At 38.9% G+C, this 17,557-nt stretch overlaps 1 protein-coding gene across 1 annotated transcript; it reads right to left on the bottom strand.

Moving 5' to 3' along the window:
* Positions 1 to 250: 250 nt before the first annotated feature.
* On the bottom strand, positions 251 to 17,124 carry LOC117318428. The gene is made up of 10 exons (XM_033873417.1): positions 16,968 to 17,124; positions 15,101 to 15,227; positions 14,442 to 14,576; positions 11,263 to 11,406; positions 9,069 to 9,202; positions 7,036 to 7,159; positions 6,756 to 6,847; positions 3,084 to 3,326; positions 1,214 to 1,322; positions 251 to 431 (listed from the first exon to the last, which is right to left on the bottom strand). Exons 3-10 carry the CDS (start codon positions 14,442 to 14,444, stop codon positions 276 to 278), a joined length of 1,005 nt encoding a protein of 334 aa, XP_033729308.1. The 5' UTR covers positions 14,445 to 14,576; positions 15,101 to 15,227; positions 16,968 to 17,124; the 3' UTR covers positions 251 to 275.
* Positions 17,125 to 17,557: the final 433 nt, after the last annotated feature.

Here is a 17,557-nt window from a genome sequence, read left to right as displayed (position 1 = left end):
ACAAGGAACTGCCCAGGGTTTTGGAGGTGGAGGAAAGCAGGAGAACTCGGAGAAAAACCACCGGCCTACGGTCAGTACCTGGCAACTGCCCCACGTAGGTTTTGAACTCTCAACCCAGAGGTGGAGGGCTAGTGTTAAAGTGTCGGGACACCTTAACCACTCAGCCACCGCGGCCCTATCTTACATTACATACTAAGTTAAATATATAATAAATATAAATAAACTGGACAAAAATGTCCACCTGTACATATCGTAAGTCCTGTAATTACAAAAACTCACCTCTGACAGAAGAAAGTTGGAAAGCCTGGCCAGCTTGTAAGTTTAGATTGTTCCACACTCACCAAGACTTTCTCTATCCACTTTGGAACCTGTCGTAACTTGCCATAAGTGGTTATCAGTTCTGTGAGAAATTTGTCAGCCACATCACACTGCTGAAAATAAGAAATCAGACCTTTGAAAACGTTGCGATAGTAAAGTCAATGATACAACGTAAACAATGTCAGTTATAAGTCAGCCATTTTGTTTTTTGACAGGTTTCAAGACTGATGTGCAGAACACGATTATGGGGACCGAAACTATAAATAGAAGTTTGAAAAACATATCCTCCTATACTACTCAAGAAATAGTGATAAAATTCTTCCAACTGTCTTAATCCAAGATGGCTGCATTCAACCATCTTGTTTCCCTATTATTCTCAAAATTGAACATTTATCACTGCTTATGGTTACTGATCTTAGCAGTCATCATGTTATCATGACATTTTGGATGGCTGTATACTGTAAATCACTTATATTTCGCGAACTCACCTCATTCGACTTATTCGCGAATACATAATTTCGCGAATTCTGATCTCAAAATGACTTTAAATTCGCGAATGACGTTAACAGGTCGGCGATATTTCCATGTGGAGAGTGAAGTGAGTTGTTTTCAATGTAAGTAAAGCTATCACGTCCGTTCATATATAGTGTTTTGTGATATGAAATTACAATCTGATACAAGTATATAATCTATTATTCTATTATAACTTTAACGGCGATGTCTGTTCACCAACTAAATATTACGGTAGATTCAAAATGGACGCCACTTATTCTTGTCATTCAAATATAAATATTCGCAAGGGATTTGAATTTGTGTTGTACTCTCCTTGCGAATTAACGAAAAAAATAAATCCCTCGCGAAATATAAGTGATTTACAGTACAATGTTATTAATACCTGGGCCGGATTCAGAAGACACAAGGCGAGAACTTCTGTTATCCTCGGTTCCAAGATCATGTGGTTGAGATACAACAACTGTTGGAGGCAGCTGTACACTGCAGGACATCTGTAATTAGTACCTCTTATAAATCAAAATCTTGGTCATAAAATCTTTGTTTTTCAGTTTCCAAATCTAAACTATTTGGTTTGGTTTGTTTTTGTTTAATGTCCTATTAACAGCCAGGGTCATTTAAGGATGTGCCAGGTTTTGGAGGTGGAGGAAAGCCGGAGTACTTGGAGAAAAACCACCGGCCTACGGTCAGTACCTGGCAACTGTCCCACGTAGGTTTCGAACTCGCAACCCAGTGGTGGAGGGCTAGTGATAAAGTGTCGGGACACCTCAACCACTCAGCCACCACGGCCCCGCCTTTCCAAAACTATATCAGCATAACATAACTAGAACTGTCGCCAGGATGGCTGACTAATACCCCCGCAATCTGCACGAGTCAATGGTGAATTGAAACTGTTAATAAGAGGCTAACTAAGATAACCCAGTAAAATAGTGACCAGTTGCCATAGCAACCATAATTTTGAAAAAAAAAAAAAAAGTGGCATGCACATCTACACATGGTCCTCTATATTTGTGTGAAGTTTCATTGAAATCGGCCCTTCGGTTTAGGAGGAGTTGACGTTGTCCGGACAAACTTAAAAGTTATGGTTCTTATCAGAAAACCTTTTTATAGTGACCAGTTGCCATAGCAACCATAATTTTGAACAAAAATAAAGCGGCATGCACATCTACATATGATCATTAATATTCGTGTGAAGTTTCATCGGAATTGGCCCATCCGTTTAGGAGGAGTTGTCCGGACAAAATGCGTCTACAGACAGACAGACGGACGGAGGGGCGGACGGATGGACAACCTGATTCCAGTATACCCCACTAACTTCGTTGCGGGGGTATAATTATATAGTAACAAAACATGTTGCCAATTTTAAATCCATCTTTTTTTAAAACACTTCTGAAGTAAAATGTTGTGCCAACCTTGTCTGAATGAGTTTGTATATAACAGTCACTAGTTGGAGAAACCTTCAAGGTCCCTGACACTTCTGGTTACCCTCATACTGGACCCTCATACTGGGAGTCGATAACAAGAAACCAGACGATTCAACACCATAATAAAAATTGAAACATTGAACATTTCTAAAATACAACAATTTACAAATATAAGTCATAGATAAATTGTATATTAATAATCACTCCAGTTGGCCTGGATGGAAGTGAACAAAGGCATCAACGAAAGAGGAAGCCCCAGTACCTTAAACACGTCTCACGATTGAATCCAATCCAGGTCACCTTGGTGAAAGAAGACAGTAATTTCTACCACAATACGCCGTGTTATTCCACTCTCAAGCCATTGTATAAATATGCCGACCGTTGGATAAATATATCTTAAATACCACTAGTGGTATATGACCATCCGGTCTTTTGATTGGGCAAGAATTCAAACTTTGACCAAGGTGCAATTGTTATTGACGTCATCAATAATCGAATGACGTCACATCACATGGTCCCGGACATCACCGGTACACTTTATTTGCATACACGAAATTATACATGGCCACATTTCCCTTTGATTCAAGGTGATATTATAGTGGTAGAAACAAGTCACATGACTCGTAATTGTTGGATATGGAATTTAGTTCACACTCGTAAATTATTTTTTTAAAGTTACAAAATACACTCGCTAAAGCTCGTGTCTTTTGTAACTTTTAAAAAATAACTTACTCGTGTGAAATAAATTCCATATCCAACAACCACTCGTTATGTAACCTCGATATATATACCTTGCCACCTGCCCACCCACATATACTGAGCTGTTCTTACCTGTCGCTCCTCAGTATGACGTCCAGAACTGTCCTATAAGCCTGTAGTTGTTGACCACCGGCCGCGTTGTCGTTGGCAACATGATAAATATCTGCCTCGTGGGCCATCCTCAGTAGACCGGTTATCACCCCTAGAAGTGCAGGGTCTAATGCTTGTTCACAGGGGTCGCTGTCATCAAGCTTTACACCAATCAGGGAGCAGATGTAGAGGAACAGGCGATGGGCTGTGATATTATCCGAGTTGCTGTAGTAATAAACATACATGGGCTGTGATATTATCCGAGTTGCTGCAATAACAAACATACAAAAAGGTAGCTGATTTCTCTGTATGTTTATACCATTACCAATGTGGTTGAGGTTTGGTTTGGTTTATTTTGTTTAACGTCCTATTAACAGTCAGGGTCATTTAAGGACGTGCCAGGTTTTGGAGGTGGAGGAAAGCCGGAGTACCTGGAGAAAAACCACCGACCTACGGTCAGTACCTGGCAACTGCCCCACGTAGGTTTCGAACTCGCAACCCAGAGGTGGAGGGCTAGTAATAAAGTCTTGGGACACCTTAACCACTCGACCACCGCGGCCCCGTGGTTGAGGTGATGTGGCATTTGGCTGATGAAGGGAACCAGATACTTTCATGTTTCATTGTGATATCTATAACATATCAAAAGTCAGGGCCAGGACAAGAATGCATTAGAAAACGGAAGAACCAGTATTAATATGGGGATAATACGCGATACATGCATGAGGTTTATATATTTGTGTTTTGGGAGGCTGGGGTATGTCTGTGTTTTGGGAGGCTGGGGTATGTCTGTGTTTTGGGAGGCTGTGGTATGTCTGTGTTTTGAGAGGCTGGGGTATGTCTGTGTTTTGAGAGGCTGGGGTATGTCCATGTTTTGAGAGGCTGGGGTATGTCTGTGTTTTGGGAGGCTGTGGTATGTCTGTGTTTTGAGAGGCTGGGGTTAGTCCGTGTTTTGAGAGGCTGGGGTATGTCTGTGTTTTGGGAGGCTGGGGTATGTCTGTGTTTTGGGAGGCTGTGGTATGTCTGTGTTTTGAGAGGCTGGGGTATGTCTGTGTTTTGAGAGGCTGGGGTATGTCCATGTTTTGAGAGGCTGGGGTATGTCTGTGTTTTGGGAGGCTGGGGTATGTCTGTGTTTTGGGAGGCTGTGGTATGTCTGTGTTTTGAGAGGCTGGGGTATGTCTGTGTTTTGAGAGGCTGGGGTATGTCTGTGTTTTGAGAGGCTGGGGTATGTCTGTGTTTTGAGAGGCTGGGGTATGTCTGTGTTTTGAGAGGCTGGGGTATGTCTGTGTTTTGAGAGGCTGGGGTATGTCTGTGTTTTGAGAGGCTGGGGTAAGTTCGTGTTTTGAGAGACTGGGGTATGTCTGTGTTTTGGGAGGCTGTGGTATGTCTGTGTTTTGAGAGGCTGGGGTATGTCTGTGTTTTGAGAGGCTGGGGTATGTCTGTGTTTTGAGAGGCTGGGGTATGTCTGTGTTTTGAGAGGCTGGGGTATGTCAGTGTATTGAGAGGCTGGGGTATGTCCATGTTTTGAGAGGCTGGGGTATGTCCGTGTTTTGAGAGGCTGGGGTATGTCAGTGTATTGAGAGGCTGGGGTATGTCCATGTTTTGAGAGGCTGGGGTATGTCTGTGTTTTGAGAGGCTGTGGTATGTCCGTGTTTTGAGAGGCTGGGGTAAGTCCGTGTTTTGAGAGGCTGTGGTATGTCAGTGTATTGAGAGGCTGGGGTATGTCTGTGTTTGGAGAGGCTGGGGTATGTCTGTGTTTTGAGAGGCTGGGGTATGTCTGTGTTTTGAGAGGCTGTGGTATGTCTGTGTTTTGGGAGGCTGTGGTATGTCTGTGTTTTGAGAGGCTGGGGTATGTCCGTGTTTTGAGAGGCTGGGGTATGTCTGTGTTTTGAGAGGCTGGGGTATGTCAGTGTTTTGAGAGGCTGGGGTATGTCTGTGTTTTGAGAGGCTGTGGTATGTCTGTGTTTTGAGAGGCTGGGGTATGTCCGTGTTTTGAGAGGCTGGGGTATGTCTGTGTTTTGAGAGGCTGGGGTATGTCAGTGTTTTGAGAGGCTGGGGTATGTCCATGTTTTGGGAGGCTGGGGTATGTCCATGTTTTGAGAGGCTGGGGTATGTCCATGTTTTGAGAGGCTGGGGTATGTCTGTGTTTTGAGAGGCTGGGGTATGTCAGTGTTTTGAGAGGCTGGGGTATGTCCATGTTTTGGGAGGCTGGGGTATGTCCATGTTTTGAGAGGCTGGGGTATGTCCATGTTTTGAGAGGCTGGGGTAAGTCCGTGTTTTGGGAGGCTGGGGTATGTCTGTGTTTTGGGAGGCTGTGGTATGTCTGTGGTTTGGGAGGCTGTGGTATGTCTGTGTTTTGAGAGGCTGCGGTTTGTTTGTATTTTGAGAGGCTGGGGTATGTCCCATGTTTATTATAACATGTCTCCCTCTCTGTAAAAGAGAACCATCTTTATATGGTTGTAGGTAATTACTGCTATAAATAGCCCAATCTGTACTCAATCTTAAACCTATTTACTGAACCTCTCCGATACATGCTTAACAAAATGAAGATTCTTTATATTATCTAGATTGGAATGTACAATTTTTAATTGCTCTTGGAAAGTTGATCTGATTTAAGCATGAACTAATTTCAATTTCTAATATCAACTATTCAAAGTGTGTCAAAGTGTATCTATACAGTAAAACATGTTTAGTACGAACACACTTATAGCGATTTTATGGATATTGCGAACTGATCCCCATTCCCCAGCTATTCTCCCTCTTACATCAATGTAATTCTATAATTATATCACGAATTTCACATAGCGAAATATTGTCTATAACAAACCAATTTAGCGGTCCTGTCGGCTGAAATTCCATGTTATTTTAACACTATAGTACGAACCCATCTTCTAAGACGGAAATTCATGCCCTGGTGATCACGACCATGTCACCGAGAGGCGCCCGATGGCAATATCAGGATATATATTTGTACGCCTATTGAATCGGTGAGTTGTGTTTTCAATGACTTCTGAATAAAGTGAGTTGTTTTATCGATGTTTATGTTGAGTTGTTAATCCATTCTTAGATGTCTTAGTGTGTATACAGTACATGTATGTTTCGCAATGGCTTTATCATCAAGCGATTGAGAGCTAGTGAAAATGAGACTTCCGGGGTAAAGGTCACCGCGACTGATTTCGTCAGTAATTCTACGGAGATGACTGATGCAGATGTTGTAAAAGACGTTATGAACATTCGGACGAGGACGAGGAGAAAATACAGACAGATGAGGAAGATTCTGTAATCGGTGGTGCTACGGTGAATGATTATTTACATGTGATAAGCTGTTTTCTGGAGTCTCAAAATGATACGTCAGATGCTTTTAGTACTTTGTACACACTTGCCTCACGCGAAAAGTTTCGACAGAAAGTTATAACTGACTTAAAATAATTGCATCGCTTTTAATTTTTACTTCCTTGTATTTTTATTTTAATATTTTCATACAGCAAAGTTTTTAGGAAAAAAACAATAAAATTTGTAATACACGTATACGTAATACGAACTATCAATATAACGAACTGATTCAGTCGGTCCCCTGGGATTCGTTATAACCGTGTTTTACTGTATTATAAACTCCAAAGTATATAGAAGTACGGTATATTTATACAAAATACTTACCATTTGTGGTGAATAAAACCGTTGAAGAAGTAAGGGAGATAAGCCAGTGTAAACAACTTCATACTCCTGTCAGATGTTAGTTTAAGCGAATACTATAAACAAAAATCAGGAAAAGATTATTTTAAAGGCATCCACTATAAATCATATTTTGACATCAAACATCTATATACACTTATATCTTTATAAAGAATACAAATGTGTAACCTGTGACATACATATTAAACAAGGCATTGACAATATGTCTACACTTACATCACAAGATACATAGATAAGTCCTTACCTTGCCGTCGAGTATGCTGGATATTGTGCTGAAGAGGTTTTCAATGGTTTTGAGATAAAAGGCCATGGACTCGCCTTCCCCACATACAGTACTGAGATACATAGTGAAGCTCACCTGGTGGTCCCTGTTAATAGTAAATAAGTACTTCATACCTATATATCACAATACATCATACATATATATCACAATACATCATAAATATCTATCACAATACGTCATAGATATATATCACAATACTTCATAAATATCTATCACAATACATCATAAATATCTATTACAATACGTCATAAATATCTATTACAATACTTCATAAATATCTATCACAATACGTCATAAATATCTATCACAATACAATACTAGACAACCGTCCAGGTAAGTTATAGTTGTACATGGTAACCATCTCACTAGACAACCGTCCAGGTAAGTTATAGTTGTACATGGTAATCACCTCACTAGACAACCGTCCAGGTAAGTTATAGTTGTACATGGTAACCACCTCACTAGACAACCGTCCAGGTAAGTTATAGTTGTACATGGTAACTAGACAACCGTCCAGGTAAGTTATAGTTGTACATGGTAACTAGACAACCGTCCAGGTAAGTTATAGTTGTACATGGTAACTAGACAACTGTCCAGGTAAGTTATAGTTGTACATGGTAACCACCTCACTAGACAACCGTCCAGGTAAGTTATAGTTGTACATGGTAACTAGACAACTGTCCAGGTAAGTTATAGTTGTACATGGTAACTAGACAACTGTCCAGGTAAGTTATAGTTGTACATGGTAACCACCTCACTAGACAACCGTCCAGGTAAGTTATAGTTGTACATGGTAACCACCTCACTAGACAACTGTCCAGGTAAGTTATAGTTGTACATGGTAACCACCTCACTAAACAACCGTCCAGGTAAGTTATAGTTGTACATGGTAATCACCTCACTAGACAACCATCCAGGTAAGTTATAGTTGTACATGGTAACCACCTCACTAGACAACCGTCCAGGTAAGTTATAGTTGTACATGGTAACCACCTCACTAGACAACTGTCCAGGTAAGTTATAGTTGTACATGGTAACCATCTCACTAGACAACCGTCCAGGTAAGTTATAGTTGTACATGGTAATCACCTCACTAGACAACCATCCAGGTAAGTTATAGTTGTACATGGTAATCACCTCACTAGACAACCGTCCAGGTAAGTTATAGTTGTACATGGTAATCACCTCACTAGACAACCGTCCAGGTAAGTTATAGTTGTACATGGTAACCACTTCATTAGACAACCGTCCAGGTAAGTTATAGTTGTACATGGTAACCACCTCACTAGACAACCGTCCAGGTAAGTTATAGTTGTACATGGTAATCACCTCACTAGACAACCACCCAGGTAAGTTATAGTTGTACATGGTAACCATCTCACTAGATAACCGTCCAGGTAAGTTATAGTTGTACATGGTAACCACCTCACTAGACAACCGTCCAGGTAAGTTATAGTTGTACATGGTAATCACCTCACTAGACAACCACCCAGGTAAGTTATAGTTGTACATGGTAACCATCTCACTAGATAACCGTCCAGGTAAGTTATAGTTGTACATGGTAATCACCTCACTAGACAACCGTTCCAGGTAAGTTATAGTTGTACATGGTAATCACCTCACTAGACAACCATCCAGGTAAGTTATAGTTGTACATGGTAATCACCTCACTAGACAACCGTCCACGTAAGTTATAGTTGTACATGGTAATCACCTCACTAGACAACCGTCCAGGTAAGTTATAGTTGTACATGGTAATCACCTCACTAGAGAACCGTCCAGGTAAGTTATAGTTGTACATGGTAACTATCTCACTAGACAACCATCCAGGTAAGTTATACAAAACAATGTAGTTGTACATGGTAACTAGACAACCGTCCAGGTAAGTTATAGTTGTACATGGTAACTAGACAACCATCCAGGTAAGTTATAGTCGACATGGTAGTCAACTCATTTAAATGATTTTGGTCTGATTTACATTACTGCTGACTTACTTGTCAAAGATTCCATTTTGTATGATGTTTATAAGAGTTTTGGCTAAATGCTGTATATCAGACTTGTCTGTGCGAGTACAACCCCAAAACATAATCGCTGGCACCAACAGCTTAGAAGTCACCATCTGCAGCACCTGTTAAAAAAGATTAATAATCAAAATGTACTCTCTTTTGACAATTGTTAAATGAAGTTGCCTACTTTTGACAGAATATGCCTTTTGAAAGACAAATATATTGATCATTGAAAAGTGCTCTTGTGACACAATTAAATAAAGCATCAAATATACATTTGTTTTGTTAAACACAGATTGATAAAGTCTTCTCCATTCTCATTAACTGATTAAATGATAAAACCTCCTGTGTCTGTTTCAGGTAAGCTTTCGAAAAGCTGGTAAGATGATATAGTTAACTCACCTGTTTCTGGTTTGGGTGAGCCCTCTGGGGTAATAGTAAACTTATCTGTTTCTGATTTGGGTGAGCTCTCTGGGGTAATAGTAAACTTATCTGTTTCTGGTTTGGGTGAGCTCTGGGGATAATAGTAAACTTATCTGTTTCTGGTTTGGGTGAGCCCTCTGGGGTAATAGTAAACTTTCTGTTTCTGGTTTGGGTGAGCTCTGGGGGATAATAGTAAACTTACCTGTTTCTGATTTGGGTGAGCTCTCTGGGGTAATAGTAAACTTATCTGTTTCTGGTTTGGGTGAGCTCTGGGGATAATAGTAAACTTACCTGTTTCTGGTTTGGGTGAGCTCTCTGGGGATAATAGTAAACTTATCTGTTTCTGGTTTAGGTGAGCTCTCTGAGGTAATAGTAAACCCACCTGTTTCTGGTGAGCTCTCTGGGGTAATAGTAAACTTATCTGTTTCTGGTTTGGGTGAGCTCTGGGGATAATAGTAAACTTACCTGTTTCTGGTTTGGGTGAGCTCTCTGGGGATAATAGTAAACTTATCTGTTTCTGGTTTGGGTGAGCTCTGGGGATAATAGTAAACTTATCTGTTTCTGGTTTGGGTGAGCTCTCTGGGATAATAGTAAACTTACCTGTTTCTGATTTGGGTGAGCTCTGGGGATAATAGTAAACTTACCTGTTTCTGGTTTGGGTGAGCTCTGGGGATAATAGTAAACTTACCTGTTTCTGATTTGGGTGAGCTCTCTGGGGATAATAGTAAACTTATCTGTTTCTGGTTTGGGTGAGCTCTCTGGGATAATAGTAAACTTACCTGTTTCTGATTTGGGTGAGCTCTGGGGATAATATTAAACTTACCTGTTTCTGATTTGGGTGAGCTCTGAGGATAATAGTAAACTTATCTGTTTCTGGTTTGGGTGAGCTCTCTTGGATAATAGTAAACTTACCTGTTTCTGGTTTGGGTGAGCTCTCTGGGAATAATAGTAAACTTACCTGTTTCTGATTTGGGTGAGCTCTGGGGATAATAGTAAACTTACCTGTTTCTGGTTTGGGTGAGCTCTCTTGGATAATAGTAAACTTACCTGTTTCTGATTTGGGTGAGCTCTCTGGGGATAATAGTAAACTTACCTGTTTCTGATTTGGGTGAGCTCTGGGGATAATAGTAAACTTACCTGTTTCTGGTTTGGGTGAGCTCTCTTGGATAATAGTAAACTTATCTGTTTCTGGTTTGGGTGAGCTCTCTGGGATAATAGTAAACTTACCTGTTTCTGATTTGGGTGAGCTCTGGGGATAATAGTAAACTAACCTGTTTCTGGTTTGGGTGAGCTCTGGGGATAATAGTAAACTTATCTGTTTCTGGTTTGGGTGAGCTCTGGGGATAATAGTAAACTTATCTGTTTCTGGTTTGGGTGAGCTCTGGGGATAATAGTAAACTTATCTGTTTCTGGTTTGGGTGAGCTCTCTGGGATAATAGTAAACTTATCTGTTTCTGGTTTGGGTGAGCTCTGGGGATAATAGTAAACTTATCTGTTTCTGGTTTGGGTGAGCTCTGGGGATAATAGTAAACTTACCTGTTTCTGGTTTGGGTGAGCTCTGGGGATAATAGTAAACCTATCTGTTTCTGGTTTGGGTGAGCTCTCTGGGATAATAGTAAACTTACCTGTTTCTGGTTTGGGTGAGCTCTGGGGATAATAGTAAACTGACCTGTTTCTGGTTTGGATGAGCTCTCTGGGATAATAGTAAACTTACCTGTTTCTGGTTTGGGTGAGCTCTCTGGGATAATAGTAAACTTACCTGTTTCTGGTTTGGGTGAGCTCTCTGGGATCCTTTGTAGATGTGTATGACTTTCTCCAGAAGTTCCACAAGTTCTGTGGAAAGTTTGCGACCCGTGTTGACATGTCTGACTGCTATCTGAACCAGGGCTGATAACAACCCAGCCTGTTTGTGTACAAATAAATCATTTGATCTGTATACCCGTTCCACCATGTTATATGTAGCATAATACACCTGAGTAATAACACTATTGTGACATCACACATACGTTATGATGTCATCATGAATCTATAATTTTGCATAATTGTCTTTGTTGAGAAAATTGTGTGCTGCCTGAGTGGAATTTGGCCTCACAGAGAAATATATTTAAAACTTTTTACAAAATAAATTCTTATAATTATGAGCTTTGTGATAAACAGAATCTGAAACTTGTGGCTATGTAATATAAAATGACCTTGTTACACTAAATACTTGTATATTCCAGTCGACTAAAGGCTCGTAACATACCAAATTATTGAGCTCATTAAGTACTTGTATATTCAAGTCGACTAAAGGCTCGTAACATACCAAATTATTGAGCTCATTAAGTACTTGTATATTCCAGTCGACTAAAGGCTCGTAACATACCAAATTATTGAGCTCATTAAGTACTTGTATATACCAGTCGACTAAAGGCTCGTAACATACCAAATTATTGAGCTCATTAAGTACTTGTATATACCAGTCGACTAAAGGCTCGTAACATACCAAATTATTGAGCTCATTAAGTACTTGTATATACCAGTCGACTAAAGGCTCGTAACATACCAAATTATTGAGCTCATTAAGTACTTGTATATACCAGTCGACTAAAGGCTCGTAACATACCAAATTATTGAGCTCATTAAGTACTTGTATATACCAGTCGACTAAAGGCTCGTAACATACCAAATTATTGAGCTCATTAAGTACTTGTATATACCAGTCGACTAAAGGCTCGTAAAATACCAAATTATTGAGCTCATTAAGTACTTGTATATACCAGTCGACTAAAGGCTCGTAACATACCAAATTATTGAGCTCATTAAGTACTTGTATATACCAGTCGACTAAAGGCTCGTAACATACCAAATTATTGAGCTCATTAAGTACTTGTATATACCAGTCGACTAAAGGCTTGTGACATACCAAATTATTCAGCACATTAAACAAATTCCGTTCTCCATAGCCATAATTATCCTCAATGTTTTTACATTGTTCTGTAGAGGTTATAACCTGCAGGCTCCAGCCCAAATCTGGAGACTTGACAGGGAGACATGATGTATATCTGAATCAGTTCTGGTTCAGTAAGATGTATGTATATCTGAATCAGTTCTGGTTCAGAAAGATGTATGTATATCTGAATCAGTTCTGGTTCAGTAAGATGTATGTATATCTGAATCAGTTCTGGTTTAGTAAGATGTTTGTATATCTGAATCAGTTCTGGTTCAGTAAGATATCTAAATCTGGTCTGGTTCAGTAAGATGTTTGTAAATTTGAATAATTTCTGGTTCAGCAAGATGTATGTATATTTAAATCAGTTCTGGTTCAGTAAGATGTATGTATATCGGAATCAGTTCTGGTTCAGTAAGATGTTTGTATATCTGAATCAGTTCTGGTTCAGTAAGATGTATGTATATCAGAATCAGTTCTCGTTCAGTAAGATGTTTGTATATCAGAATCAGTTCTGGTTCAGTAAGGTGTATATTTAAATCAGTTCTGGTTCAGTAAGATGTATGTATATCGGAATCAGTTCTGGTTCAGTAAGATGTTTGAATATCTGAATCAGTTCTGGTTCAGTAAGATGTATGTATATCTGAATCTGTTCTGGTTCAGTAAGATGTTTGTATATCGGAATCAGTTCTGGTTCAGTGAGATGTTTGTATATCTGAATCAGTTCTGGTTCAGTAAGATGTATGTATATTTAAATCAGTTCTGGTTCAGTAAGATGTATGTATATCGGAATCAGTTCTGGTTCAGTAAGATGTTTGTATATCGGAATCAGTTCTGGTTCAGAAAGATGTATGTATATTTAAATCAGTTCTGGTTCAGTAAGATGTATGTATATCGGAATCAGTTCTCGTTCAGGAAGATGTTTTATATCTGAATCAGTTCTAGTTCAGTAAGATGTATGTATATCTGAATCAGTTCTGGTTCAGTAAGATGTATGTATATCAGAATCAGTTCTGGTTCAGTAAGATGTTTGTATATCAGAATCAGTTCTGGTTCAGTGAGATGTATATCAGAATCAGTTCTGGTTCAGTAAGATGTTTGTATATCAGAATCAGTTCTGGTTCAGTAAGATGTTTGTATATCAGAATCAGTTCTGGTTCAGTAAGATTTATATCAGAATCAGTTCTGGTTCAGTAAGATGTTTGTATATCAGAATCAGTTCTAGTTCAGTAAGATGTATGTATATCTGAATCAGTTCTGGTTCAGTAAGATGTTTGTATATCAGAATCAGTTCTGGTTCAGTGAGATGTATATCAGAATCAGTTCTGGTTCAGTAAGATGTTTGTATATCAGAATCAGTTCTGGTTCAGTAAGATGTTTGTATATCTGAATCAGTTCTGGTTCAGTAAGATGTTTGTATATCAGAATCAGTTCTAGTTCAGTAAGATGTATGTATATCTGAATCAGTTCTGGTTCAGTAAGATGTTTGTATATCAGAATCAGTTCTGGTTCAGTGAGATGTATATCAGAATCAGTTCTGGTTCAGTAAGATGTTTGTATATCAGAATCAGTTCTGGTTCAGTGAGATGTATATCAGAATCAGTTCTGGTTCAGTAAGATGTTTGTATATCTGAATCAGTTCTGGTTCAGTGAGATGTATATATATCAGAATCAGTTCTGGTTCAGTAAGATGTTTGTATATCTGAATCAGTTCTGGTTCAGAAAGATGTTTGTATATCTGAATCAGTTCTGGTTCAGTAAGATGGTTGTATATCTGAATCAGTTCTGGTTCAGTAAGATGTATGTATATCTGAATCAATCAGTTCTGGTTCAGTGAGATGTATATCAGAATCAGTTCTGGTTCAGTAAGATGTTTGTATATCTAAATCAGTTCTGGTTCAGTAAGATGTTTGTATATCTGAATCAGTTCTGGTTCAGTAAGATGTTTGTATATCTAAATCAGTTCTGGTTCAGTAAGATATTCCATGACTTATAAAGTGGACACTTACCATATGGTCGTACTTGGTTGTGAAGACGTAGGCCAGACATTGTGAATGTATTACAGCATAGCAACAGCCAATCACAAGGCTGAGGACTGTCGGGTCTGAATAAACTTTAGGATCTGTTAGGGCGCTTATCAGGACCTGGAGGGTGAAACAACATGTCCTCAAGTAAATTATTGTCATAAAACATGTCCTCAAGTGAATTATTGTCATAAAACATGTCCTCAAGTGAATTATTGTCATAAAACATGTCCTCAAGAAAATTATTGTCATAAAACTTGTCCTCAAGTAAATCATTGTCATAAAACTTGTCCTCAAGTAAAATATTGTCATAAAACTTGTCCTCAAGTAAAATATTGTCATAAAACATGTCCTCAAGTAAATTATTGTCATAAAACTTGTCCTCAAGTAAAATATTGTCATAAAACTTGTCCTCAAGTAAATTATTGTCATAAAACATGTTGTCAAGTGAATAATAATGTTATCGAGTAAATCATATTCATAAGTTGAGGGATGTTTCATTGTCAGTAAACCAGCAAACATTTGAATTCCTACCTATATTTAAACAACCTCTGAATTATGTTTCATTGTCAGTAAACCAGCAAACATTTAAATTCGTACCTATATTTAAATAACCTCTGAATTATGTTCCGTTTGATACTCACCTGACAGATAGAAGGTTTGATGATAATTGTCTTTCCATATTTGCTAGGCTGATGTGCTTTTTGTGTGTGTAAAATGTCAGATAAGCACTTCAATACCAACACGCTATCTTCATCTGATACTTTATTCCTGTAAAACAGTATTTAGATGATAAACAGTGTGATACATTTAAAAACGAGTTACTTTTTTCTGTCTTTTATTGTACTTATGTTTTCTTGGGTCTTTCTGATCAAAAACACAAATTACTACACAAATTAAAACTATAATGAAATGTCTTTATTATAAATGAACAACCAGAAACAGGTAAAATTTGTAAAATGAACTTTTCTTTCCTTTTTGAAAATTTGATATGAAAATGTGACACTCCTGTGTATATATTTGTATTAAATTTTACTTGTTGACCAATAACCCACATAGAATGTCTACTCTTCTCGCTGACCAATAACCCATATAGAATGTCTACCCTTCTTGTTGACCAATAACCCATATAGAATGTCTACTCTCATTGTTGACCAATAACCCATATAGAATGTCTACTCTTCTTGTTGACCAATAACCCATATAGAATGTCTACTCTTCTTGTTGACCAATAACCCATATAGAATGTCTACCCTTCTTATTGACCAATAACCCACATAGAATGTCTACCCTTCTTGTTGACCAATAACCCATATAGAATGTCTACCCTTCTCGTTGACCAATAACCCATATAGAATGTCTACCCTTCTCGTTGACCAATAACCCATATAGAATGTCAACTCTTCTTGTTGACCAATAACCCATATAGAATGTCTACTCTTCTTGTTGACCAATAACCCATATAGAATGTCTATACCCTTCTTGTTGACCAATAACCCACATAGAATGTCTACTCTTCTTGTTGACCAATAACCCATATAGAATGTCTACCCTTCTTGTTGACCAATAACCCATATAGAATGTCTACCCTTCTTGTTGACCAATAACCCATATAGAATGTCTACTATTCTTGTTGACCAATAACCCACATAGAAAGTCTACCCTTCTTGTTGACCAATAACCCATATAGAATGTCTACTCTTCTTGTTGACCAATAACCCATATAGAATGTCTACTCTTCTCGCTGACCAATAACCCATATAGAATGTCTACTCTCCTTGTTGACCAATAACCAATATAGAATGTCTACCCTTCTTGTTCACCAATAACCCATATAGAATGTCTACCCTTCTTGCTGCCCTGCAGGTAGGACGTAAGAATTGTACCTGCTGCCCCCATTGCATGATCGTAAGAGGCGACTAAATTTGGGATCTTATCTTTTCTCTTCTTTCTTAACTTTCTTCTTCCTAATGTCTTCCTTGACAATGCCTCACTTTTGGCCTTTAGTTGAGCGTTCGCCGCTGTGAGGAAGGCTTTGGGTTCTGTCCCCTAGCCGAGACATACCAGAGTCTTTAAAAAAGGTAGTTGCTACTCCTGGAGTCCTGCTTAGCGCTCAGCATATTTGGAGTGGGACGACTGGTTCGCCCGTTGTCAGTATAATGTGACCGGGTGGGGTGTGCTGCTGGGTGTCTTCGGCAGTATAATGCTTCAGTGAGGTAGCACTATAAATCGGCAAACGTTCCGGCCTATCACAAGGAGACTTAACACGAACATACCACAGCCTCCCAAAACACACATACGCATTCACCACACGCATGCATGTGGCACGCACGCACGGGAGGCCATCCTTAAATGACCTTAGCTGTTAATAGGACTTAAAACTAAATAAACCAAACCAAACCAAACCTACTCTTCCTGTTGACCAATAACCCACATTGAAAGTCTACCCTTCTTGTTGACCAATATATATAACCCACATAGAACGTTTTTTTAAGATCTAAGCATACTTACTTTTTCTTGTTGACCAGTAATCCACACAGAAAGTCTATCAACACCTGTTCCTTGTTTGGGATGAAAGCTCGCTCGGATTTCCAGGCAAATAGGGTCAGCTTTACCTTATCAGGTATTGAACCATCTCGGGCCTTCAGTCGAAGGTACAGGCCTAGATTAACAGATCAGTTTTCCTTTGATTTCATTTAACACACATAGACTTAGAAAGTCGATCTTAATCAGAAACCTATATACGTACATTGTATTGTAGACCATTCTGTTGTCTACAATGTAACGTTTTTGGTTTAAGAGCCAGCGGAAACTCAGATTAACGGAATGTTTTCAATATCAATATACAGTCAAACCTCGATGATTCGAACTTCGTTGATTCGAATTTCTCGCTGAATCGAACTTTTTGCTTGGTCCCGAATTTTCTCACTATATAACACTACTAACGAAACTATGTATGATTCGAATTTTTATAAATCGAAGTTTTCGATGTATCAAACTTTTTTCATGACCCGTTAGCTATGATATTATAGGTAATTGACATCTCATGATTCGAACAAAAAATTTACCTGTACTGACCACTGGACAGGTGTTTGTCGTGA

This window comes from Pecten maximus, unplaced genomic scaffold (assembly GCF_902652985.1).
Source record: "Pecten maximus unplaced genomic scaffold, xPecMax1.1, whole genome shotgun sequence".
NCBI classification, from domain to species: domain Eukaryota; kingdom Metazoa; phylum Mollusca; class Bivalvia; order Pectinida; family Pectinidae; genus Pecten; species Pecten maximus.
This window is presented reverse-complemented; position numbering and strand designations above follow the sequence as displayed.